Source organism: Procambarus clarkii, chromosome 53 (assembly GCF_040958095.1).
Source record: "Procambarus clarkii isolate CNS0578487 chromosome 53, FALCON_Pclarkii_2.0, whole genome shotgun sequence".
NCBI classification, from domain to species: Eukaryota; Metazoa; Arthropoda; class Malacostraca; order Decapoda; family Cambaridae; genus Procambarus; species Procambarus clarkii.
Window position 1 is genome coordinate 21,878,620 of NC_091202.1, and position 27,263 is coordinate 21,905,882.

A 27,263-nucleotide genomic window follows, 5' to 3' on the forward strand; every position below is an offset into this window, starting at 1 on the left:
AGCCTTACCTAAAGCAACGCTCAAAATGGATACCATAATACACACTTACATTGGTGTTAATATTTTGGATGGTACTACAGGCTCGGTGCATATCTTGGTGGTGTATACAATACTGCTTTTAACCTGTTTGTTTTCAGACTTGGGTGGAGCTGGTTGAATTGGTCGTTGACTTGTACTACTGCTTACGGTCACAGGACTTGCCAGGGTTATCGCTGTTGGAAAAGAATTAGAAAATTCATTCATTCATCATATCAATATACTTAATGTTAATCTTAATGTTAGTCTAGCCGCAGGCTGGCTAGACCTGATACCCTCCATGCAGACCTCCACCATACAAAAGCAAAAAACAAAAGAAAACCCAGCAAAAAACCAGCGTTGAATGCAATGAAACGCCATTTTCTAGGTGAGTCCCGGAAGCTACCCGGAGCTATCCAGGCTGAATGGATATGTATAGCTTTCTGCCATCAGTCAAAGTGCTAGGAGTTCTTGCCTACTGGGGACCATGAGCCAGAAACGGGTCCCCTCCGAAGAGGCATAAGGAGCAATGGCCTATAGAAACCCCCCTGTGACTGGGAGCATTCTGTCTGCCATCGACCAGGACAGGCACCCAGAAATGTAGGCGCCCCGAAACAAACCCTAATTCTGTTAAAATTATTGCTACTGAAAGCCAAACAAGTAGACAAAAATCTTCAAACAAAAATTAAATAAAATTAAAGGGGTTTTTATAGGCCATTGCTCCTCGTGCCTCTTCTGAGTGGGGCCAGGTTCTGGCTCGTGGTCCCCGGTAGGCAAGAACTCCAAGCACTTTGACTGATGCCAGAAAGTTATACATATCCATTCAGCCTGGATAGATCCGGGAAGCCGAAGGGGCTCCCCCCAGAAATACAATAATAACAGGAGGAACAGGAAACAAGGCCGTCGCTATAGGTAAGTGTGCTGAGCAGCACCATTACACCCCAACTAGCAACAACAACAGCTACCCAGGGCCAAACAAAGGCCATGAAACCCCAGCTGGCCCCAAGAGTGGGGTAAATGCCAAGCAGCAGGAACCCCAATGGAAATGAAAGCCCGAAGAAGGCCCGAAGGCAACCATAGAACCCAAGGGTAGTACTGACAGGACGCTTAGAGATGGCAGACTTAAGCTCATGCAATCCAAGTACACTACGTTACTCCTGGCAACCGCGCACCAAACAGCAGTAAAACACCAGAGGTGCACAAAATCCAGCAGGAAACCGAGGCCAGAGTTGACAGCCGCCCCAGAGGGCTTCAGCCTACAAACTGAGGTGTGAGTAACCAGCACGAGGGTCCGGGCTCCCCCCCCCCTCCCCCTCCCAGGAAGGGGAGGGCTGCTTGGACAAGCGGCACGTCATCGGTGAATGACATTTGCTTCTTTGGTTGTTTCCTTTGTTTTCTTTTTGGGAGTTCTATTTCTCTATTTGGTCTTCGGTTTTTTGCAATTTCCTACCATCTGGGGTTTGTTTTGAGATACCTACCTTTCTGGGTGCCTAACCTAGGCTGATGGCAGATTGAATACCCCCAAATACAAGAGGGGTTTTCCTAGGGCCATTGCTCCCTGTGCCTTTTTGAGGGAGCCATGTTCTGGCTAATGGTCCCCTTTAGGCAAGACTCCATTGACTGAAGCCCCAGATTAATATAGTGTATATCAGTCCGATAGCTTCAGGGAGCTGAAAGGGCTCCCAACAGAAAATCTCACACTGCCATCAACACAAAAGAACCAAGCAGGAGTCCAAGAGCCCAGCATCCTGTGTACCATACAAATGCTTCAAACCAGAGGAAGAAACTGCACACAGAGAGAGTAGAAGAGAACATCGAACCAGCGAAGAAGTCTCCCGACTAAACTGCTAAAAGAGACAGACCCGGGAAAGATGCCTGGGTTCAGACACCTAACCAAAAAGGACCAGAAACCATAGCAGAGCAGGACACTAAGAAGCCAAAAGGATCACCCTGCCAGTAAAAGTCTCCAGTCTTGACAAGACCAGAAGCAACAGTTGAACTTGAGAGAAGAGAGAAAGGAAACCCTCCATCTTGATTTGTGGTGTAGGGAACAGGACAACAGCTTGTGGGAGTGAGAAGTGACTGGTAACAATAGTTACCAGCCATAACCAGTGAGAGTTCCCCTCTCAAAGGTCACATGAGTGAAATATTATTGTTACCCTCTTTCCATTTCTTGTACTCTGCCTGAGTCACTGACGGTGGTAGATGAGCCTTTTTTCCCCTCCATGTCTCTAAGCAATTAGCTTGTATTTGCGTGTTCACACTTAATGATAGGTTTTTCTTGGTTTTGGGTTGAACTCTGATCCCCAAGCTCCCATTGCCTTGCTGGGAGAGCCAGACCCTGGTTCTGGTTTCCAGTAGATTCAGGCGGGACTCTGAGGCCTTGTCCAATTCTCTAAGGTTTAGCACCCTCATGATAATAGCTCAGGATGTTATTGATAGGGGACCTTCCAGACCAAATTATTATAATTTGAATACAGTACTTTCAGATAAAATTAGCTGTTTATATATTATTTGCATCTAAATGCAGTGTGTGCAATGATATCTCCTATTATTTCCCCAAAGAAAATTTCCTAAACTTAGCAAATAGAAAAATAAATTAACACATCAACAAAATTTGAAATTTATGCCAATCCACAACAGGTCCTGAAAAATTGATCTGGATTTTGAGGGATATGCTGTACAATACTGTCCTGAAAATGGTTAATATGACTGACAAGTTTCCAAGTAAAATTATTTAAGTGCTAACTCGCTTGAATGAACTATATATATAGGGTGAGGCGGATTCATTCTATGTGGAATTTTGCTTGACCAGTCAGACCCCAGCCAACCACTCTCCTGCAAGTTAAAAACAGTTTGGACCATCCAGGAATTTGTTAAGAGTACAGTTCATTATTGTACTATTAAAGACTAGATTCAAGATGAAAAAAAACCTTACTAGGCTTCCAGCTTTTGCTGACTGAAGGTTTTACAGATGGTGACAGTGTTATGGAGGAGGAGCTAGAGCCCAGTGTTGAGCCCAGTGTAGAGCCCTGTGTAGAGCCCTGTGTAGAGCCCTGTGTAGGGCCCTGTGTAGGGCCCTGTGCAGAACCCTGTGCAGATCCCTGTGTAGAGTCCAGAGTAGAGCCCTGCATAGAGTCCACTGTAGAGCTCTGTGTGTCTTGAACAACTACTGGCTTGACTGGTACTGGAGCTTCGGGTTGAGGACTTGTCACACTTAAATTAGATTCAGTCTCTTTCTTTAGGTTCAGTGGGATCTATAACATTAAGGAAAAACATAAAAATATTATACATCACCTAAAACTTTACATTAAACATTACATTCTATAAGATCACATCCTCAAAGTTTTTAAAACAGCACCCAAAAATTAAATAGTATTGCATAAAAACAAAACAAGGACTATGCAAAATAACTTACAATGGGAGTGATCTTCATCCGTGCACGCTTTACAGTCTGTTCAAGAGGATTTTTAGGAGGCCTACCCCTTCTTTTGCGTGGTGGAGGCACAGGTGTGGAAGCAGGAAGATCAGGTTCAATCTTGCTCACCTGGACAGGGGTATCAGGAGCACTTGGTGTGCTGGGTTTCCCACGCCCACCGCCAGTCTGCCAAGCAACATTTACAGAACACCATGTCATTTTTATCAAAGCAAGAAAACTTACTTTTTCATGACTGGCTAATTATAGAAAAGAATATTAGATCAATAATACTAGTTTGACAAAGAAGAGATTCTAGAGAAAAGTAAGTCAATTTCATCATCAATACAAGAGGTTGAAACCTTCTTGGGAAGCATAAAAGGACAAAAATGTTCAAACTAATTTTTTACCCAAATTGGGCTAAATGGAAACCTATCAAAAAATCATGAAATTCCACACAAGAAAACCCTAGAATATTATATATTAGGTATAGATACCTATAAGAGAATGTCTGTTTGACTGCCTGTCTATTCAAAGTTGGATGCCAGATGCTTGGGACTAGTCTCACCCAACTTTGCAGGAGGAATGGTCCGGGGTACAGAATGGACACAGGCTGGTCAGGGTAGACCTGATTTAAATGCTTTAAGAAATGTTAGCACTTATATATACTGTACAGCTATTTAACTTTCATGGAGTCATGTGTGAAACATTTAACAATTTGCTCAGACCGGCACACAACCCCCAGCACACCCCATGGTCGACTGAGCGTTTCGTGTAAGCGAGCAGCCGCACTAAAATGTTTATACTCTTTTCAATTTTCACATCTCAATTTTCATGCTACGTCATTCATTTTGGTATCAAATTGTTCCCAATAGAATTCTCTAAAGGGATATTTGCATATAAGGTCTAAAGGTTTGGTGCACCACCCACATCAAACCCGAAAATCGGCTGAGCATTAACCATGAGCGCACACTCGCACTAAAATGTTTATACTCTTTTCAGTGTTCTTACCTCAATTTTTGTGCTACGTCATTCAATTTAGTATCAAATTGTTCGCAATAGAATGCTCTACGTGGATATATGCATATAATATCAAAAGGGTCAGATGGCACCCGCATCAAACCCGAAAATCAGCTGAGCGTTACCCCTGAGTCCGCACCCACCTGCACTCGAATGTTTATACTCTTTTTCAGTGTTATTACCTAAACTTCCATGCTACATCGTTCATTTTGGTATCAAATTGTTTGCAATAGAATGCTCTAAAGGGATATATGCATACAAGGTCAAATGGCCCAGTGTGCTACCCGCAGCACACCCAAAGTTAGGCAGAGTTTCACCCGTGAGTGCACACTCACCTGCACTCAAATATTTATACTCGTTCCAGTCTTTCCACCTCTACATAGTTTATTTTGGTATCGAATTGTTCGCAATTGAAAGGCGCGCATTTTAAAAACGAGTCCCATAATAATCGAACAACAAATGTAATTTTAACAGCTATTTTAATTTTGGATGCAATGTGCATCCTCGCACACACTGAGTAGTGTACTCAGAAGGTACTTTGTACCTTCGTTTACAATCGTAATCCTTTCCCAGAAGCGTGTCGTCAACCAAAAATTCATCATCCAAAACAAATTTTCCCATAAGAAATAATGTAAATTGAATTAATCCGTTCCACGCCCCCAAACATATTAACTTAGAAATACATTTTATACAGAATACTACTCATATTTTTCATACACAAAACAATCGGGTATAAATATAAACCATAAATAAAGTAAGTGAACATTTAACTGCACTTTACTGAGGACTCTTGTTGGCGTATGGGAGACAGGGAGGAGGGAGGGAGAGGTGGTGTTGATGTATGGGGAGGGTGAGGAGGTGAAGAGACCGTCTCTTGCTCGCCATAAACACTTTCGTAACTGCATCACTGGTTCCAGATTTTTCTTTCATACATTTCACTGCCTCTGTTATGTGACAGCCAGTCAGAACCAGTCACTTAGTCACAAGTCAGTCAAGCATTCACAGTCAAGACCAGTCATATGCAGTCATGACCAAAGGCAGTCAAGCATTCACAGTTGTGGTAGCAACCGGTCAGGTATTTAGTCATTCGGCCATTTACAGTCAATCAGGCTTTCACAGTCAGTAAACAACAAGTGTTTACTGTCAGGCAGTCTGCCTCCTAATCCACCAGCTGGTAGCAACGAAGTCCGTGTTAATTCCGTCCAGATGTGGCTGGGGGGCGGGGGAAGTGGCAGTGTGGGGGATGGGGGGTATGTGTATGGGATGGGGAATGGAATGTGTAAGGAATGGAATGGAGTGTGTAAGGATGGGGAAATATTGCCGGAACAACCGTGGACATCTTCAAGAGGAAACTAGATTGTTTCCTCCAAGGAGTGCCGGACCAACCGGGCTGTGGTGGGTATGTGGGCCTGCGGGCCGCTCCAAGCAACAGCCTAGTAGACCAAACTCTCACAAGTCAAGCTTGGCCTCGGGCCGGGCTTGTGGAGTAGAAGAACTCCCAGAACCCCATCAACCAGGTAACAACCAGGTGTGTGTTTGGGATGAAGGTAGCAGGGAAGGTCCAGTGGTGGGATGGGGGTATGGGAAAAGCAGGGAGGGTGCAGTGTGAGGGAACAGAGGTTCACCCCACCATCCATCTAGTCCCCCTCTACCATCCATCTAGTCCCCCTCTACCATCCATCCAGTCCCCCTTTACCATACATCCAGTCCCTCCATCCATCCAGTTCATTCACCATCCATCCAGTTCACTCACCATCCATCCAGTCCACTCACCATCCATCCAGTCCCTCCCTATCCATCCATTCAGTTGCCCCCCCCATTCATCCATTTAGTCCTCCATCCATTTATCCAGTCCCCTCATCATCCATCCATCCAGTCCCCTCACCATCCATCTTAGGACCTGTGGCATGATATATAATAAGAACTTTATTCTTTAGAAAACAAAACGGCAGAAAAACAATGACATTCTTTACAAAGAATTCAAGCACAGTCGTCACTATGCAGGATAGACTTGTAAACAAACTGAGAGGGAAAAACCAGGGAAGGTGAGGGGAAACAAAATTGGAGAGGAGAGGGGGGGAGCAGGAAAGGGGGGGAGGGCAGGAAGATGGGGAATGTGGGGAGAGGAAAAGAGGGAGCAGAACGGTGGGGGGGGGGGAGAGAGAGAGAGCCTATCCAGGGCACCACTGGGTACTGATTGATAAATATGAAGATTAAGCCACCCAAGAGGTGCCAAGGGCATGAAAAGCCCATAAGTGATAATTTTTTGGGGGGAGTGAATGTGATCTTTGGTTGTGAAAGGATATACTGTACTGTACGGAGTGCTGTACTCGCATTTAAATCGTCATAACCTTATTATGTGACTGCTGTCGCGAGGGAGGACGCTGCTTGACAGTATTTATGAGGGTGTCCAGCTGCTGGACACTTTTCATTACCAGAAGAGTGGCAGTGTTGATGACTTCATCTGGGTACTCCCTCCCAGTGCCTTATTAGAGGCAAGGATGGAAGAATGATGCAGACTCAGGAGTAGGAGAAATGACAAAGGAAAGAAGGAAAATACCAGGGTAAATTGCATCATGAATGAACCAGAAAATTACCAGGCACTGACACAAGAGTGGGTGTGATAAGAGGAGTCAAAAATAGTAGTTCTCTTATCACTAGGAAAGGAAGAGGAAGAATCAGCTCTCATCATCTGGCTGGAAGAAGAGAGTGAAGGGTGTGGAGGGCTTGTTGCTTCAAGGAAGTTTGCAATGTCAACTCGTCAACAGTTTCAGATGTAGGCAGATGTTGGAGGGAGTGGGATGTGAGTGAATATCAGCCATGAATGTGTGTGTGTAGTAAAAGGGCTAAGAGGAATTGGTGAAGAAGTAACCCGAGTGTGGAGATGTAGCTCCAAGGAACCTGTATTAGAAATTAGGCTGCAGAGATGAGGGAAGAGGAGTCATAACTGTGCATGAAGGAGGGCTAAGAGAGGTTAGGAAGAGTGATGTGAGAGGCTTAATGAGGAATAATGAACCCAAGTTATTTTATCAAAGAGATAAAAATATAAGAAATATAGACTTTATTAACCCTTAAATTGCCTCTTTCACCCTCAAATGATAGACTGATGATACTCCACCATTGTTTTACATATAATGTAACACAATGTATCTTCATCAAGATACATTGTGTCATTAGGCTTACCATATAATCCTCCATAGTGTTTTATGCTTACCATGTACTTCGAAGCATGACGAATTTGTTCATACTCTCCACTGACCCCTATTGGCTCTTTAATCCATGTAAAATTTTCCAAGCTGATGTCTTGAATCCCTTGTCGAGAAACTGAAAAAAACAGCATTGAATGTAATGAAACGCCATTTTCTGAGTGAGCCCCGGAGGCTCCCTGGAGCTTATCGGGCTAATGTATGTTATATTAGACCGGGACATTAGCTAAGGAGTTCAGACCTACCAGGGACCAGCACCAGAACCTGGCCCTTCAGAGAGGTTTCAGGGAGCAATGGCCCTGGAAAACACCCCCTGTGGTTGGGGTTTTCCTTATCTGCCATCGACCGGGGTTAGGCACCCAGAAAGGTAGGCATAACAAAATAAACCCCACATGGTAAAAAACTAAAACAAAAAAACGAACAGAGAGGTAGAAACTCCCTACAATCCCAAGGAAAGAAGCAAACATCACACTTTACTGCTGCAACGATCGTCCGCGCAGCCCTCCCCGCCCTGAGAGGGAGGGGGGAGCCCCGGACCTACCGCGCCGGCTGCCTAGCATCAGTTCGGAAGCTAAGCTTCAACCAACGCAAACAAAACGCCGACCGATGGGAGGGAGGGATGCCAGGGAGCCTCCAGGGCTCACCCAGAAAAAGGCGTTTCATTACATTCAACGCTGGTTTTCTGTGGGGAGCCCCTACAGCTCCCTGGAGCTACATACCCAAAGAGAAGGAAAAGAAAGGGCTGACCCGGGAGGCGGCCACCACAAACTCCGCAACGCGAAACCGAGACAACAGGCTGCAACCTGCGACCCAAGGCAACAAGAACGCACAGGAGCAGACGCGCATAAAGAATGGGCGGCCAAGAACCTGTGCGACCCTCAAATCCCTGCGCCCGAAATGAGCCCTAGATGTCACCAAGACAGCAGCAAATGGTCGAAAGAGGCGGAGCCGCGGGAAAACGTTCCGATTGACATTAACTTACGAACTGATGCTAGGCAGCCGGCGCGGTTGGTCCAAGGCTCCCCCCTCCCCCTCTCGGGGCGGGGAGGGCTGCACGGACAATCGGCATGGCAGTAAAGTGTGTTGTTTGCTTGTTTCCTAGGGATTGTAGGGAGTTTCTACCTCTCTGTTCGGTTTTTTGTTTTAGTTTTTTACCATGTGGGGTTTGTTTTGTTATGCCTACCTTTCTGGGTGCCTAACCCAGATAAGAAAATAAGATAAGGAAAACCCCAACCACAAGGGGGGTTTTCCAGGGCCATTGCTCCCTGAAACCTCTCTGAAGGGGCCAGGTTCTGGCGCTGATCCCTGGTAGGTCTGAACTCCTTAGCTAATGTCCCGGTCTAATATAACATACATTAGCCCGGTAAGCTCCAGGGAACCGTAGGGGCTCCCCACAGAAAAGTGAAATAATAATCAATACAATACAAAACAAGCAAGTACAAAAACCCAGCATTGAATGTAATGAAAGTCCATTTTCTGGGTGAGCCCTCAGGCTCCCTGGAGCTATCAGGTTGATATATATGTTATATTAGTCTGGGGCATCAGTCAATTGGAGTTCAGCCTACTGGGGACCACGAGACAGAACCTGGCCCCCTCAGAGAGGCACGAGGAGCAATGGCCTATGGAAACCCCCATGTATTTGGGAGCATTTCATATCTGCTATCGACCGGGGTTGGCACAAAGAAAGGTAGGCATAACAAAACAGACCCGTAATGGTAAGAAAATTGCAACCCAGGGGGAAGCCGACCCACATCAAATTTGTACAAGGAAGGAGGGGCACGAAAACTCCGAACTTTACAAAAGCAGACCCCGCCCCAAAGGCCCCAAAACCCAGGCAGGATCGAAAGGGGGCCCAAGCGCCCCCAGGCCGCCTCCCCTCCCCCAGCCCCGGAAATCTTCAAACCAGGATCTGGGGCAGAGCTGTATTCAATGCCCTCCACCCTTGAAGAAAAGGCAGAGTCCAAGGAAGAGGTATCCAAGAAAGGGACCTGCTGGAAGGACCCAGAAGCCTAGGTGGGAGGAACCAGCTCAAATGCCTCCATCCCCGCCTCGGAAGGAGCAACCCCCGGAGCCGCCCGAGTCTCAACCCCAGCTAAACTTCGCCCTGACCCCGAAACCCCTCAGACATTTGGGAGCCAGAAGCAGGAGTGGAAGAGAATGGTGACCCACAGCAACAAGGGAAGGACGAAGGGGAGCGGATTGAACCAAGGTCGAACCAATCAACTTCCTAAGTCCGGGTCCCTAAAACCAAAACGGGGCAGCCCTGGGGCACTTGAGCGGGCAACCAACCTAACACGCTGCAGCAACCTAAACCTAGTATGCAATGCACGAGCTGCTTGCCCCTAACCTCAGCCATGGCAGAATAGGTAAATTGGAGCACAAGCAGAGGAAAAGTCTTGTAAGATTCTGGGTCAAAGGTGTCGTTGCCACAACAAGCGGCATAACGAAGGCAAAACAGGTGATCGTCACTCTGAGACAATGGCAACGAACAGCCCTCAAACTTGGACAAGACGAGAAGGGACTCAGAGGACACGTCCATCGGTCAACTAAGCCCCGTCAGGGTTTTCCAGGGCCCGAAGGGGGTAGTAACCCTATGGGAAGCCCAGGCACTGGTGCCGCCAAAGCCGGTTGTAACCCAATATGTATCCGGACAAACTGGCCCCCCTGTGAAGTGAGCCATCTCGGAGGCCCAGAGGTACTGCATTTAGGTATCACCCAATAAGGACCATGGCAGCCTCCCAATGGACAAAGCAAACAAAGTGGGAAAGAGAACCCTGATAAAGCACCACAACCCAGGGGACCAGAAAGAGGTCCCAGAAAGAGGACCAGAAAGAGTGATAATGCAAGCTGGGCAGTACCGTGGGCCCCAACCAGCAACAAAACACTCCCTACCCAGGGCCAAACAAAAGAACAAGGATCTAAGCTGACTCGAAGGGCAAGGCAGAAGGCCAAGCAGCCACTACCCCTATGGGAATGGGGCCCCTGAAGGACCCAGAGAAGATGGCTCTGAACCCCAAGGGGTGTACTCACAAGGCGCTTAGGGGTGTCCTAAGCACATGTATCCATTGGTACGAACTCCTGGTTACTACCGCCAACGCACAGCAGGAACACCAGCAGAATGAAGCCAATCAGGCAACCGAGAATAGAGCAGATGTCTACCCCCGTTTAGCTTCAGCCGACAAATTGATGGTCCAGCTGCCGGCTCGGTGAGCTAGGGCACCCTCTTCCCCTCCTGAGAAAGGGTGGGGGGGGGGGGGAGAGGTGGTGGTGCATACAAGTGGAGCGCAGTGTGATGATGTAATGCTCGTTTGCTTGTTTACTTTATGGAGTTTCTATTGCTCAGGTTGCAATATTTCTAACAGGAGGGGTCTGCTTTGAACCGCCTACCTTTCTGGGTGCTCAACTTTAGTCGATGGCAGACATGAATACTTTCATACATGTGAGTATATACTTCATAGGCCATTGCTCCCTTTGCCTCTCTGAGGGGACCATGTCCTGGCTAGTGGTCCCTGGAAGGCATGACAACTCCACATGACTGAAGCCCCGTACTAATATTAGCTAATAACAGTCCAATAGCTCCAGGTAGCCAACAGGGCTCCCCACAAAAAATTAAATTGCAATAAAAAGCTTAGTATCTAAGCATAAAGGTGAATATATTTAGACAAGAAACAGAACTGCCACACTCAAAACTGGTACAAAGCACTTTTATGTACACTATCATTTATACCTGGAACCCCATACACTTTTATGAACATTATCATTTACACCTGGAACACTAAGCACTTTCACACAATACAAAAACATCTCTAACTCATTATACTGTACACATTTTACCAACTATTACCTACTGTTACTTTCAGTGTTTCTACAGATGGTAACTATACTTACGGAAGTCTTCTATCTCCACTTTTGATCGGAGTTTCTTGCCATTAGGAGCATAATAATAGATGTCGGCTTTAGCTCCGCCCTTGTTTGGATCAACAGTTGCACGGTAAACAATTTCTCGCCTCCATCCTTAAATAGTTAAGATTTTAAAATAATAATAATTTAATAATAATTTATTTTATCAGGGGGACAGGAAGCCTGTGTTTATATACTAGTATACTTTAAGCTTGTATTGAGGGTTCCCTCAAGGTTAAACTACTGGTCTTTTCTAGGATGCAACTTCCCATAACAGATGCCTAACTATCGGGTACCTATTTACTTACGGGTGAACAGAGACACGAGATGAAAGGAAACAGGCCCAACCGTTTCTATCCTGCCATGGAAATAAACCTAGGATCTCCAACTGGGATCCCAGGTTAGATATCCCAGGTTTGGGATACAGGTGAACCTCGCTTAACAAAATATTACACCACTACCAATATGTGTGTAAATCACAAAAATTAACACGTGATGAAAAATGTGACAGTGTCAGATCATGAAGGAAGAATTGAAGCAGGAATTTCCTTAGGTACTTTCGCATTTAATAATACAACTTCATATGTATTATTAAAGATGCATTATTAAATACGAAAGTACTTAAGGAAATTCCTGTTTCAATTCTTCCTTCGTGGTCTGACACTTCACTACCAACATATATTTGTTTTAACGTACACTTTAAAATTATCTAGTTATTACAATTTGACATTACACAGTGCCATTATTAAGCTGCGGCACACATGCCTCAATGTTTGGTTTACATGCATCCACTCCCACAACTTGCCCCATGTTAATTTGGTTCATTCTGTGCCCACTGATATTGTCCTTATCTGACTATCATCACAAGATTTAGTCTGCTCTGATCTGTGACAGCTGGTGTTTTCCACCTGGCCATTCCTTAATTCAATACTTCATCCATTTAGAATGAGTGTTTGTGAGTGGAAGTTGATGAGTGGGAGTAATTACCTAAGTGTAGTTACAGGATGAGAGCTATGCTCATGGTGTTATGTCTTTCCAGTACTCTGTCATATAACGCCTTGAAACTACCGACGGTTTTGGCCTCCACCTTCTCGCTTAACCAGTTCCAACCGTCTATCACTGTTTGTAAAGGAAAACTTTCTAATATTTTTTTGGCACCTTTGTTTCCTTAGCTTGAATCTATGTCCTCTTGTTCATGAAGTTGCTGGTTTCAGGAATTCCTTTTTGTCAATTTGGTCAATTCCTGTTAGTATTTTGTAAGTGGTAATCATATCACCTCATTTTCTTCTATCTTCTAGTTTTGGCATGTTTACTGCCTTTAGGTTTTCCTCGTAATTCATGTTTCTCAAATTCTGGAAGCCATTTTGTAGCATGCCATTGCAGCTTTTCCAGTTTCCTTGTGCGCTTCTTGATATTTGAGCACCTGCTGCATACTCCAATTTTGGTCTCACAAATGTCATGAACAGTTTCTTTAGTATTTCACCATCCATATGAATAAAAGCAACTCTGAAGTTGGAAAGCGAAGCATAAACACAATGTGTTTATCCTTTACATGCAGCTTGCTTTTAATGAATTTACAGAAAAGGCCTCGATCTATTTTACATTTGTCCGTTATACCATTTCCAAAGTTCCTTTCTGCCTCTCTCCTCACTGTTGTGTAATTGTTTCTTGCTTGCTTGTAGTGCTGGTATGTTTGTGGGTTAGGCCTCTTCCTATATTGAACCAATTTTCTTGACTTTTCCTCTCTTCCCCGCTCACAATTTGTTGAACCAATCTTGTTTTTTGGTCCTGCATCTCCGTTTTGGTATGAATGTTTGTGTGCCTTCATCGTATATTTTGCAAAATTTGGCATACATCTCATTTACTTCCTTGAAAAGCAACAAGTATGTCCAATTAAACTCATTAAAGAATTTTCTAAGTTCCCCATAGTGTCCTTTCTTGATGTCTAGTGCATCAACTGTTTCAATGTCCCCCGTGCTCTTCTAGATTATATTAATATTCAAGAAATATGCCCTTCATAGCATATTTAATTTCCAACAGGACATGATCACTCTTTCCCAAGGTAGGAAGATACTGGATGTCAAATATCTCTTCTTCATTCTTGGTGAATATTAGATCCAGTGTTGACGGAACATCCCCTTTCCTCATTTTTGTGGCCTGCTTGACGTGTACATACATGAATGTCTCCAAAATCAAGTTTACAAATCTGCCTGTCTAAATGTCTTCCATTCTTGCTTCGTAGGCCTCCCCCAGTCTATTGCTTTCAAGTTGAAGTCCCTCAGTACCAACAATCGTGATTTATCGTTACTGTATTTGGTGAACAAATCCACAAGGGCCGTGACGGGGATTATAACCTATGTCCGAGAGCATCCCAGACTCTGCCTTAATCGGCTGAGCTATGACATGTTCAAAAGAATTTACAATGTCGTAGCTCAGTCGAATTAAGGCAGCGTCTGGGATGCTCTCAGACATAGGTTCGAATCCTTGTCATGGCTCTTGTGGATTTGTTCATTTGATACATCACGCTATTGTGATTACTGTGTGTTCTGTATTTGGTTTTACTACAGTCTCTCTCATGAGCATTATGAGGCCCTCTCATTTGTCATCCAGTTCCTCCTTTGTCCATGAGTTGCTTGCTGGTGGGCTGTAGGCATTTACGATTATCAGTTTATCATCCTGATTCCAAACCTGAAATGCCATTATGTCAACTTCTCGAGGGTTTTCAGTTATTAACTCTCTCTTACCTTCAGGTGTTCTTTTACCAGCACAACGACTCCTCCCACCCTTCCTAGTTTTCCTGTCAAAACTTCAAACTGAGTATCCCCTTGAGAATACAACCTCATTTAAAATAGTTAACCTCATTTAAAATAGTTAACCTCATTTAAAATAGTTAGTCTCTATTAGGGTTATCTTGAGGTTATCTTGAGATGATTTCAGGGCTTTTTTAGTGTCCCCGCGGCCTGGTCCTCGACCAGGCCTCCACCCCCAGGAAGCAGCCTGTGACAGCTGACAGCCTGGTCTCCGTTTTGGTATGAATGTTTGTGTGCCTTCATCGTATATTTTGCAAAATTTGGCATACATCTCATTTACTTCCTTGAAAAGCAACAAGTATGTCCAATTAAACTCATTAAAGAATTTTCTAAGTTCCCCATAGTGTCCTTTCTTGATGTCTAGTGCATCAACTGTTTCAATGTCCCCCGTGCTCTTCTAGATTATATTAATATTCAAGAAATATGCCCTTCATAGCATATTTAATTTCCAACAGGACATGATCACTCTTTCCCAAGGTAGGAAGATACTGGATGTCAAATATCTCTTCTTCATTCTTGGTGAATATTAGATCCAGTGTTGACGGAACATCCCCTTTCCTCATTTTTGTGGCCTGCTTGACGTGTACATACATGAATGTCTCCAAAATCAAGTTTACAAATCTGCCTGTCTAAATGTCTTCCATTCTTGCTTCGTAGGCCTCCCCCAGTCTATTGCTTTCAAGTTGAAGTCCCTCAGTACCAACAATCGTGATTTATCGTTACTGTATTTGGTGAACAAATCCACAAGGGCCGTGACGGGGATTATAACCTATGTCCGAGAGCATCCCAGACTCTGCCTTAATCGGCTGAGCTATGACATGTTCAAAAGAATTTACAATGTCGTAGCTCAGTCGAATTAAGGCAGCGTCTGGGATGCTCTCAGACATAGGTTCGAATCCTTGTCATGGCTCTTGTGGATTTGTTCATTTGATACATCACGCTATTGTGATTACTGTGTGTTCTGTATTTGGTTTTACTACAGTCTCTCTCATGAGCATTATGAGGCCCTCTCATTTGTCATCCAGTTCCTCCTTTGTCCATGAGTTGCTTGCTGGTGGGCTGTAGGCATTTACGATTATCAGTTTATCATCCTGATTCCAAACCTGAAATGCCATTATGTCAACTTCTCGAGGGTTTTCAGTTATTAACTCTCTCTTACCTTCAGGTGTTCTTTTACCAGCACAACGACTCCTCCCACCCTTCCTAGTTTTCCTGTCAAAACTTCAAACTGAGTATCCCCTTGAGAATACAACCTCATTTAAAATAGTTAACCTCATTTAAAATAGTTAACCTCATTTAAAATAGTTAGTCTCTATTAGGGTTATCTTGAGGTTATCTTGAGATGATTTCAGGGCTTTTTTAGTGTCCCCGCGGCCTGGTCCTCGACCAGGCCTCCACCCCCAGGAAGCAGCCTGTGACAGCTGACTAACACCCAGGTACCTATTTACCTGCTAGGTAACAGGGGCATAGGGTGAAAGAAACTCTGCCCATTGTTTCTCGCCGGCGCCTGGGATCGAACCCAGGACCACAGGATCACAAGTCCAGCGTGCTGTCTGCTCGGCCAATCGGCTAGGGAGACAATATATGGGACCTTAACACTTTGGCGTACCCCGCGCGCCACCCCTCAACTGTGCGATATGGGACCCAGGGTGTCACGGGAGCGCGCGTAAATTCTGAAAAGTGTATACTCTCTTCAACTTTGTCACCTTAATTCTCGCCCTACGAGATTAAATTTTGTATCATTGTGTTCGCAATAGAATTCTCTACAGCACTAAATGCATATAAACTCCAAAAGCCCAGCTAATTACCCGCAGCAAACAGAGAAAGTGCGAACGAGTTACCCAGGAGCGCGCAAACACGATAAAATGTTTTCACTATTTTCACTCTGGTCACCTCAATTTTCGTCCTAGGTCTTTCATTTTGGTCTCAATGGGTTCGCAATTGAATTCTCTAGAGGAACATTAGCATATAAAATAAAAAACCTGGTCACGCTCCAACCGCCGACGAGTTGAAGACAGGCCACGCATTAGCCGCAAGTGAGCGCTCAGACGCCTTCCAGCTACACTCCCAATTCCCGCCCTTTTCAAGCCATTCTTTTGCAATTTTCTTCCTGGAAGGACCTTGTTCATGATCACTATCCATCGTGGAGTAAGCGTAGATAGTTTCTAAAGCCGCAGTAAGAAATATAGCCACGGAAAATAGCCGAAATGTACACACGTTTGAGATGCAAGGGGAGGCAACATTGGTTACAACAGTGGAGCGAAAACAATGGGCCCACGGTGTGTGCCAAGCCACCTGAGGGCCACGAGGCTCAACAAAGAAAATGGGAAGACATCGGTGCGCATTTTAAAACCAGTCCCCAAAAAATTGGATAAAAACCTGATTTTTGGCGATTATTTAAAGTGGATGACGCAATGCTGCGTCATCCCCAGTATTACCGACAGTAAACGGATGACGCAATGCTGCGTCATGCCCAGGCGAAAGTGTTAAGCTGAATTTATCTTTCTTAGCTCCAGTATTTTTTTTATCTCACTCCATCTATGTTGGTATATACAATTTTTAGGCACATATTCCTTTCCACTTTGTTCTTTACTCCCCCTTCCTCTAATGATTGTGTTGCTTTGTTTTTATGTACCATTTCACTGGCTTTCCAGTCCCTAACACTGGAAAGTGTCATGTGTGTAATTACTTAAGTGTAGTTACAGGATGAGAGCTATGCTCGTGGTGTCCCGTCTCCCCAGCACTCTGCCATATAACACTTTGAAATTACTGACAGTTTTAGCCTCCACCACCACCTCACCTAACTTGTTCCAACCGTCTGCGACAGTTTACAAAAGTGAATTTTCATATATTTCTCCGGCAGCTTTGTTTCATGAGTTTAAATTTATGACCTCTTGTTCTTGAAGTTCCAGGTCTCAGGAATTCTTCCCTATCAATTTTATCGATTCCTGTTACTATTTTGTAAGTAGTAATCATATCGCATCTTTTTCCTCTATCTTCTAGTTTTTGCATATTTAATGCCTATAACCTCTCCTCGTAGCTCTTGTCCGTCAGTTCTGGGAGCCACTTAGTACTGTAGCATATCTTTGCACCTTTTCCAGTTTGTTGATGTGCTTCTTAAGATATGGGCACCACACAACCGTTGCATATTCTAGCTTTGGCCTAACAAAAGTCGTGAACAATTTCTTTAGTATTTCACCATCCATGTATTTAAAAGCCATTCTGAAGTTAGAAAGCGTAGCATAGGCTCCTCACACAACATTCTTTATGTGGTCCTCAGGTGATAGTTTTCTATCTAGAACCACCCCTAGATCTCTTTCTTTATCATAACTTTTTAAAGATTTCTCACATAATTTATAGGTTGTGTGGGGTCTATGTTCTCCTATTCCACATTCCATAACATGGCATTTATTCAACCTGTCCTCTTAAAAAGAACGTCGCTTTTGGCCGTTTGCCTGTATGGCCGAATTTGGACGTAATTTGAAAATGAAAAAAAAAAGAAAATAAATTTGGGATTTTTTTTTTCAACAACAGTAAGTTAAGGGTCCTCTGATAGGTTAGGTGGGCAGGAAATTCTCATAAAGTTTCAAAACGTTATGAAAAACGTTAATTTAAAGTGTCCTCTTATAACCTCTGCGCGTAAGCCGGACGACTCAAATAGAAAAGGGAACAGAACGTCACTTTTGTGAGTCGATTTCATTTCAAATTACGTCCAAATTTAGCCATATCGCGCATACAAGCCAAAAGTGACGTTATTTTTAAGAGGACGGGTTGATTTATTCACATTAAATTCCATTTGCCAAGTGGTGCTCCATATACTAATTTTGTCCAGGTCTTCTTGAAGGGCATGACAATCATCTAAGTTTCTTATCCTTCCTATTACCTAAGCATCATCAGCAAACATGTTCATATAATTCTGTATTCCATCTGGTAGATCATTTATGTAGGCAATGAACATCACCAGTGCAAGAACTGAACCCTGTGATACTCCACTTGTGACATTTCTCCAGTCTGATACATTGCCTCTGATTACTGCCCTCATTTTTCTATCATTCAAAAAACTTTTCATCCATGTTAGAAGCTTACCTGTCACCCCTCCAATATTTTCCAGTTTCCAGAATAACCTATTATGTGGAACTCTGTCAAAAGCCTTTTTTAGGTCTAGATGCAGTCAACCCAACCATCTCTTTCCTGTAAAATCTCTGTGGCTAGATCGTAGAAACTGAGTAAATTCGATACACAGGATCTTCCAGATCGAAAACCATGCTGTCTGTCTGATATTATATCATTTCTCTCCAGGTGTTCTACCATTTAGTTTTTTTGTTTTTTCCAATATTATGACTATTACACTTGTCAACGATACGGGGTCTATAATTGAGGGGCGTCTTCCCTGCTGCCACTTTTGTAGATTGGAACTATGTTAGCCTTTTTCCACGCATCTGCTACAACTCCTGCACACAGGGATGTCTGAAAAATCTGCTGAAGTGGAATGCTGAGCTCAGGTGCACATTCTCTCAGAATAAGAGAAACTCCATCTGGGCCAACTGCTTTGTTCTTAACTCCTTGAGCATATTTTCCACTTCGTCTCTAGACACCTCTATGTACTCTATGTTGTTCTCTGGAATTCTTATTGTGTCTGGTTCTCTGAAGATTTCATTTTGTACAAACACAATTTGGAACTTTTTATTTAATGTTTCACACATTTCCTTTTCATTTTCCGTGTATCTGTCCCCCATTTTCAACCACTGAATATTATCCTTTACCTGCAGCTTGCTTTTAATGAATTTATAGAAAAGGTCCGGATTTCATTTACATTTGTCTGCTATACTGTTCTCAAAGTTCCTCTCTGCCTCTCTCCTTACTGACGTGTAGTTGTTTCTTGCATCTTTGTATCGCTGGTATGTTTGGGGGGGTTGGCCTCTTCCTATAATGATTCCATGCTTCTGTTTTTTTATCTCTGGCCCCTCTCGCAATGTCTGTTGAACCAATCCTGTTTCCTAGGTCTGCACCTCTGTTTTGGTATGAATGTTTCTGTGCCTTCATAGTATATTTCACAAAATTTGGCTTACATCTCATTTACTTGCCTAGCAACAAGTCTGTCCAATTATACCCATGAAAAAAATTTCTAATTTCCTCATAGCGTCCTCTCTTGAAATCGAGTTTAACTACTGTTTCAATGTCCTCATTATCTACTAATTTATATCGCATAGCATATTTAATGTCCAAGAGGACGTAATCACTCTTTCCCAAGGCAGGAAGGTACTGGATGTTAAATACCTCTTCTTTCCTGGTGAATACTAGATCTAGTACTGACGAAACATCCCCTTTCCTCATTCTTGTCGCCTGCTTGACGTGTTGATACATAAATGTCTCCAAGATGAGATTTACAAATCTGCCTGTCCAAATGTCCTCTGTTCTCACCTCATAGGCCTCCCAATCTATTGCCTTAAAGTTGAAGTCCCCCAGTACCAACAATCGAGACTTATCTTTGTCAGCAATTACCTTAATTTTTTCACTTTGATGTCCATAGGGAATGGAAAGGATGGGGGAGGTAGAGGGATGGGGAGATGAAATTCAGGAAGAGGGTGCGGGTGTAGAGAGAGAGGAGGTTTGAAAGTTCGGTGGCCTGTCCACCATGGGTTCGCATTTTAGTATGTGTTGTTTGTTTGCGTATGTGTTATGTTGGGTTGTCAGTACATTGGCTGGGGGGGCTAGTGTTTGTGACCTTGTTGGTGTCCTAAAGCACTAGAGCCGATGGAGTTGGCTGAAGGAGGCTAATCTTAGAAACATCAGGGTAGTTACACTTCTGATGCCACGACAAATGGTTTTTTGGTTTTATATTTTTTTGTAGGAGTTTTATTTGTTTGTTTATTTATTTATTTTTTATTTTTTTTTTTTTTTTTTCATTTATTTATTTATTTTTTTTTCTTCTTTATTCTTCATTTGGTGTAGATCGGGTCCGAGATGGGCCACTCATCTGGGTCGTCTGGCAGGCCGCTTAGTATTTGAGGTCTTGGGAAGGCCTCATCATGGATGTGTCTGATCTCTTACCTTAATCTCTCTCATGACCATTATGAGGCCCTCTCATTTGTCATCGAGTTCTTCCTTTGTCCAAGTGTTGCTTGCTGGTAGGCAGTAGGCATTTAAAATTATCAGCTTATCTTGATTACAGAGCTGCAATGCCATTATGTCAATATCTCGAGGGTTTTCAATTTATAACTCTCTTACCTTCGGGTGTTCTTTCACCAGCAGAGCCACTCCTTCTCCCTTCCTAGTTTTAATGTCACATCTCCAAACTGAGTAGCCCCTTGGGAATACGACCTCATTTAAAATATTTTCTTCAAGTTTCGTCTCTGTTAATGCGACAATATCTGGGACTTTGAGCTGAATTATATCCTTCAACTCCAATATTTTAGATCTAACTCCATCTGTTGGTATATACTATTTTCAGGAACATGTTCCCCTTCCCTTTGTTCTTGTTCTTTACACCCCCTTACTTTAATGATTTTGTTGCTTTGTTTTTATGTACCATTTCACAAGCTTTCTGGTCCCTGACACTTTGTAGAAAAGAGAATTCCTCTCTTCTTCATTTCTATCCCCATTTAGATGTTTTGGTTCAATGAGGTTCATTTTCAGCTTTTCTCTGTCCTCCTTTGAGAGGTCTTGTCTTATTGGCCAAAGTTTGCCAACCTTGTCACATTGCAATTTTCTGGTATTCCGAAGCATTTCTGTCATATAATTCACTCCATTAAATTGTGTTTCTCATATTTACCTATCCTAAAATCACTGACATGCTCCTTTGAATTAAGGCCCTTCTTCTAATCCTACTATTTTTTCTACGATTCTCATCTCTTCTGCCGCTCGGTCCACCCTAGATGAAATTTCCTTCTCTAAACATCCAAAACTTATTATGGACTATCTGCAGTGTTTTGTACTAGTTTACTGTTGGTAACTAGTTCTTTCCTAACTGCTTGCCTAAGACCCGCTTCTTGTTTGTCATTTCTGGTTTGGACTTCCAAACACATTTCCTTAATCGTCTCTTTTTACAACTTGGGCATATATCTCTTTATTTTTTCTTTATACTTTTCTAGTTCTTTACTAACCTCCTCTATTTGAATTGCCAATGAAGTTTCTCATTGCATCTCCTTGCCTAACTCCATGTTAGCCTTCAGGCTCCCTTGGAGTTGTTCACCATATGAGTATTTTCTTGTTAATTTCTTCAAATTCCTTACTCTTCACTTTCCAAGCCTTATTATCCTTCACTAGTTCCTTGATGTGTTCCTCCTGTAACCTTACCTTATTAGTCAAGCTGATAATTTCCTTATCTTGCTGGAAAATATTTCCTTTTAAATTACAAAACTCAATCTTGAGACCTTCATTTTCTTGTTTTAACTTAGTTACCTTTTCTTCATAATTCTTTAGCATGTCCTCCATAATCACTAACCTGCCAAGAAAACCACCTTTTATTACATCTTGTTGTGAAAATCCTGCAAAACATGCCTTTGTTGTGGTGCTGTCCTCCCGTGTGGTGGCGGCCATCTTTGTTGACATTCTGCAGTTTTGAAAGATCAACTTTTCTAGCCAAGATTTTTCATTCACAGACAATTATTTCTTATCTCTTAGTTTCTTTTCAAATTCCCTACACCATGTGTTCTGGGACACCACTTGCAACCCTCACCCTACTCCCAACACTTAAACAATTTTAATTATTCTGGAGCCTGCAGCAGTGTGACACACTCAGTGTGATGGTCACACACTGACATGTGTATAAATACCTACTTGTAATTACCTAAGTGTAGTTACAGGATAAGAGCTACGCTCGTGGTGTCCAGTCTCGCCAGCACTCTGTCATATAACGCTTTGAAACTACTGACGGTCTTGGCCTCCACCACCTTCTCACCTAACTTGTTCCAACCGTCTACCACTCTGTTTGCAAAAGTGAATTTTCTGATATTTCTTCTGCATCTTTGTTTAGTTAGTCTAAATCTATGACCTCTTGTTCTTGAGGTTCCGGGTCTCAGGAATTCTTCCCTATCAATTTTATCGATTACTGTTACTATTTTGTATGTAATGATTATATCACCTCTTTTTCTTCTGTCTTCTAGATTAGGCATATTTAATGCCTCTAACCTCTCCTCATAGCTCTTGCCCTTCAGTTCTGGGAGCCACTTAGTAGCATGTCTTTGCACCTTTTCCAGTTTGTTGATGTGCTTCTTAACCCTTAAACTGCGCAACGCACCTGCAGGCTCATGTCTGGTTTGCGCAACGCGCCTCCGGGTATTTGTATTTTTCACGTTCCATTCAAAACTCCTGCGGCTACATGGGGTTCACATCAGCTTCCTCAGGGCTCTTGTAAACAGACGCCATCTTTAACAAAAATCGTGGTCAACATTCCCGGGTGTGGGAGCCTCAGTAGTGTGTGAGCAACCAAAGCTGGAGCTCGCAGCATGAGCGCACAGCACTGCTGTTCAGTGTGTGACCACAGCATTGCCTAATAATGTCAAAATATATATATAACTTGTATTATTTAGCTATGATAGTATTATAGAAGAGCCTGAGTGTGATAATGACTGGGTACAATGTTCAAATATCAGTGATTCAATGCTGTTCACGATGTTCACAGCGCTAGCCACAGCACCACAGCATTATTTCGTCCATCTAGGAATCTTCAAATGATTTCTTAGGTTCCTTTTCAAAATAAACGTGTGGTCAATTATTCATTTACAGGAATTAGTGAGCAGGATTGTGATAATAGCAGGATTGTGGTTATAATTAGCATTGTGCATAGTATTGTGGAAGGAGGAATTTTGGTGAGGGAGGGAGGGCGAGAATTGAGGTAGCCTCATTGTGTGTGTGTGGCTGCCACTCTTGTTTTGCTCACCATACTAGCTTAGTGGTTCGCTATGGGCAAAACATATGTACACGGGTATATATAGTGTGTGTATATAAGAACATAAGAACATAAGAACAAAGGTAACTGCAGAAGGCCTATTAGCCCATTCGAGGCAGCTCCTATTCTATAACCACCCAATCCCACTCATATACTTGTCCAATCCGCGCTTGAAACAATCGAGGGACCCCACCTCCACCACGTTACGCGGCAATTGGTTCCACAAATCAACAACCCTGTTACTGAACCAGTATTTACCCAAGTCTTTCCTAAATCTAAACTTATCCAATTTATACCCATTGTTACGTGTTCTGTCCTGTGTTGATACTTTTAATACCCTATTAATATCCCCCTTGTTATGTCCATTCACCCACTTGTAAACCTCTATCATGTCGCCCCTAACTCTTCGCCTTTCCAGTGAATGCAACTTAAGCTTTGTTAATCTTTCTTGATATGAAAGATTTCTAATTTGGGGAATTAACTTAGTCATCCTACGCTGGACACGTTCAAGTGAATTTATATCCATTCTATAATATGGCGACCAAAACTGAACTGCATAATCTAAATGGGGCCTAACTAGAGCAAGATATAGCTTGAGAACCACACCATGTGTCTTGTTACTAACGCTGCGATTAATAAATCCAAGTGTCCGATTTGCCTTATTACGAACATTTATGCATTGATCCTTTTGTTTTAAATTCTTACTAATCATAACTCCCAGATCCCTTTCGCAATCCGACTTCGCAATCACAACACCATCTAGCTCGTATCTTGTAACTCTATCATCATTACCTAACCTCAGAACTTTACATTTATCAGCATTAAACTGCATCTGCCAATCCTTTGACCATTTCAAAACCCTATCTAGATCAACTTGAAGTGATAGTGAGTCCTCCTCCGAATTAATTTCCCTACCGATTTTCGTATCATCGGCAAATTTGCAAATGTTGCTACTCAAACCTGAATCTAAATCATTTATATATATTATAAACAACAGAGGTCCCAGGACAGAGCCTTGAGGCACTCCACTTACAACATTTTCCCACTCTGACTTGATTCCATTTATACTAACTCTCTGTTTCCTTTGGTATAGCCATGCCCTAATCCAGCTTAATAAGAACATAAGAACATAAGAACAAAGGTAACTGCAGAAGGCCTATTGGCCCATACGAGGCAGCTCCTATTCTATAACCACCCAATCCCACTCATATACTTGTCCAACCCGTGCTTGAAACAATCGAGGGACCCCACCTCCACAATGTTACGCGGCAATTGGTTCCACAAATCAACAACCCTGTTACTGAACCAGTATTTACCCAAGTCTTTCCTAAATCTAAACTTATCCAATTTATATCCATTGTTTCGTGTTCTGTCCTGTGTTGATACTTTTAATACCCTATTAATATCCCCCCGGTTATGTCCATTCATCCACTTCATCCACTTGTAAACCTCTATAGCACCCCCAATACCATGAGACTCTATCTTTTTAATCAGTCTTTCATGTGGCACTGTATCAAAAGCTTTGCTAAAGTCAAGGTATACAACATCGCAATCCTTACCACTATCAACTGCCTCAACAATGCTAGAATAAAAAGATAACAAATTTGTTAAACATGAACGGCCATTTATAAAACCATGTTGAGACTCAATTATTAATTTATGTTTTTCAAGATGAAGACGAATTTTATTTGCTATTATAGATTCGAGTAACTTTCCCACAATAGACGTTAGGCTAATTGGTCGATAGTTAGACGCAAGTGATCTATCTCCTTTCTTAAAAACTGGTATCACATTAGCAACTTTCCAAAACTCTGGCACTCTGCCTGACTCTATTGATTTATTAAATATGGTTGACAGTGGGTCACAAAGCTCCTCTTTGCATTCTTTAAGCACCCTGGCAAACACTTCATCCGGCCCTGGGGATTTGTTTGGTTTGAGTTTTACTATTTGTTTAAGAACATCCTCCCTGGTAACTGCTAAACTCGTCAACCTGTCCTCGTCCCCACCCACATAGACTTGTTCAGCTGAAGGCATATTGTTAACAACTGAAGGCATATTGTTAATTCAGCTGAAGGCATATTGTTAATTCAGCTGAAGGCATATTGTTAATTCAGCTGAAGGCATATTGTTATAGTGTAAGAACAGCAACAGGAGAATGTTGAGAGGAGCTATTTTGGTGAGGGAGGTGACGTAATCGTAGCGTCGTCTGCTGTGTGATTTTTCATGCAGTGTATGGTGGCCACTGTACTGTTTGGACACAATACCGGCTTACTTGCATAGTTCTGGTAAATAAAACATGTAGATAGGTATATAGAACATGTGTAATAAGAACTATAACAGTATGGTGGGAGGAGCAATATTGGCGAGTAAGATGTTGGAGTAAGGGAGGCTGGCTGGGTGTGGCTGCTCTCACTCGAGGTGTTCTGAATGTGTTCATGGCCAAATGCTCCTATTGGCATATACGAGGCAGCTGCTATTGGCCCATACGAGGCAGCTGCTATTGGCCCATACGAGGCAGCTGCTATTGGCCCATACGAGGCAGCTCCTATTGGTCCATACGAGGCAGCTCCTATTGGCCCATACGAGGCAGCTCCCATTGGCCCATACGAGACAGCTGCTATTGGCCCATACGAGGCAGTTCCTATTGGCCCATACGAGACAGCTGATATTGGCCCATACGAGGCAGCTGATATTGGACCATACGAGGCAGCTGATATTGGCCCATACGAGGCAGCTGATATTGGCCCATACGAGGCAGCTGATATTGGCCCATACGAGGCAGCTGATATTGGCCCATACGAGGCAGCTGATATTGGCCCATACGAGGCAGCTGATATTGGCCCATACGAGGCAGCTGATATTGGCCCATACGAGGCAGCTGATATTGGCCCATACGAGGCAGCTGCTATTGGCCCATACGAGGCAGCTGCTATTGGCCCATACGAGGCAGCTGCTATTGGCCCATACGAGGCAGCTGCTACTGGCCCATACGAGGCATCTGCTATTGGCCCATACGAGGCAGCTCCTATTGGCCCATACGAAGCAGCTGCTACGCGATGTTCTGAATGTGTTGATGGTAAATGTATATTGTGTGTGACAGTGTATAGTGTGTACATATGTTGTAAATATACATAAATGAACATGAAACATTGGTGTGAATAACTGTATGATGGGAGGGGCAAAGTTGGCGAATACAATGCTGGAGAAGTGAGGGAGGGCTGGCTGGGTGTGGCTGCTCTCACTCGCGGTGTTCTGAATGTGTTGATGGTGAATGTATATAGTGTGTGACAGTGTATAGTGTGTAAATAGATTGTATATATACATAAATTAGCATGATACATAGTAAATATGTGCTGCATATGTGTACACAAGTGTCATGCACGTAACACAGTGTCTTCGGACAGTACGGATGTTTTACTGCCATAATATAGTGTACGTTTTCACTATCCATAGGATTAGCACGTAAAAACAAAAAAAAATGTATTTGGAACTGTGCGCAAAAAATGAACGAAAATATATTCGCGGCAACTCGCACGCCCCGCCTCGAGCGCCCTACTGGCCCCGGGAGCGTACGTCACGGGCGAACAGGGAATGATGACGTCACGCCCCAACTTACGGACCCCATAGCAGCCAAAGTAAGTACAATTTCGATTTTTTTTCTACATACCCATACTGAGGAAAGGGTTTCTGACACTTTAAAAAGAAAAAAGAATTTTTTCCAGAGAATTTATTTCCTGCGCACTGCGGGGGTGTCATATTTGGAGGCAACGCAGTTAAGGGGTTAAGATATGGGCACCACACAACCACTGCATATTCTAGCTTTGGCCTAACAAAAGTTGTGAACAATTTCTTTAGTATTTCATCATCCATGTATCTAAAAGCAATTCTGAAGTTAGAAAACATAGCATAAGCTCCTCGCACAACGTTCTTTATGTGGTCCTCAAGTGACAGTTTTCTATCTAGAACCACCCCTAGATCTCTTTCTTTATGAGAAAGATAAAGATTGT

At 43.1% G+C, this 27,263-nt stretch overlaps 1 protein-coding gene across 3 annotated transcripts in view; it reads right to left on the reverse strand.

The window, feature by feature from the left end:
• Positions 1 to 27,263, reverse strand: part of LOC123767087 (titin homolog) — a 92,140-nt gene that overhangs the window by 42,347 nt on the left and 22,530 nt on the right. For all 3 annotated transcript variants that reach the window (XM_045756581.2, XM_045756580.2, XM_069304760.1), the window contains exons 6-10: positions 11,545 to 11,670; positions 7,665 to 7,774; positions 3,434 to 3,619; positions 2,954 to 3,272; positions 50 to 212 (exon numbers count right to left, since the gene is read on the reverse strand). In XM_045756581.2, the coding sequence (XP_045612537.2) occupies positions 50 to 212; positions 2,954 to 3,272; positions 3,434 to 3,619; positions 7,665 to 7,774; positions 11,545 to 11,670 (904 nt within the window). The remainder of the gene's footprint in view (positions 1 to 49; positions 213 to 2,953; positions 3,273 to 3,433; positions 3,620 to 7,664; positions 7,775 to 11,544; positions 11,671 to 27,263) is intronic.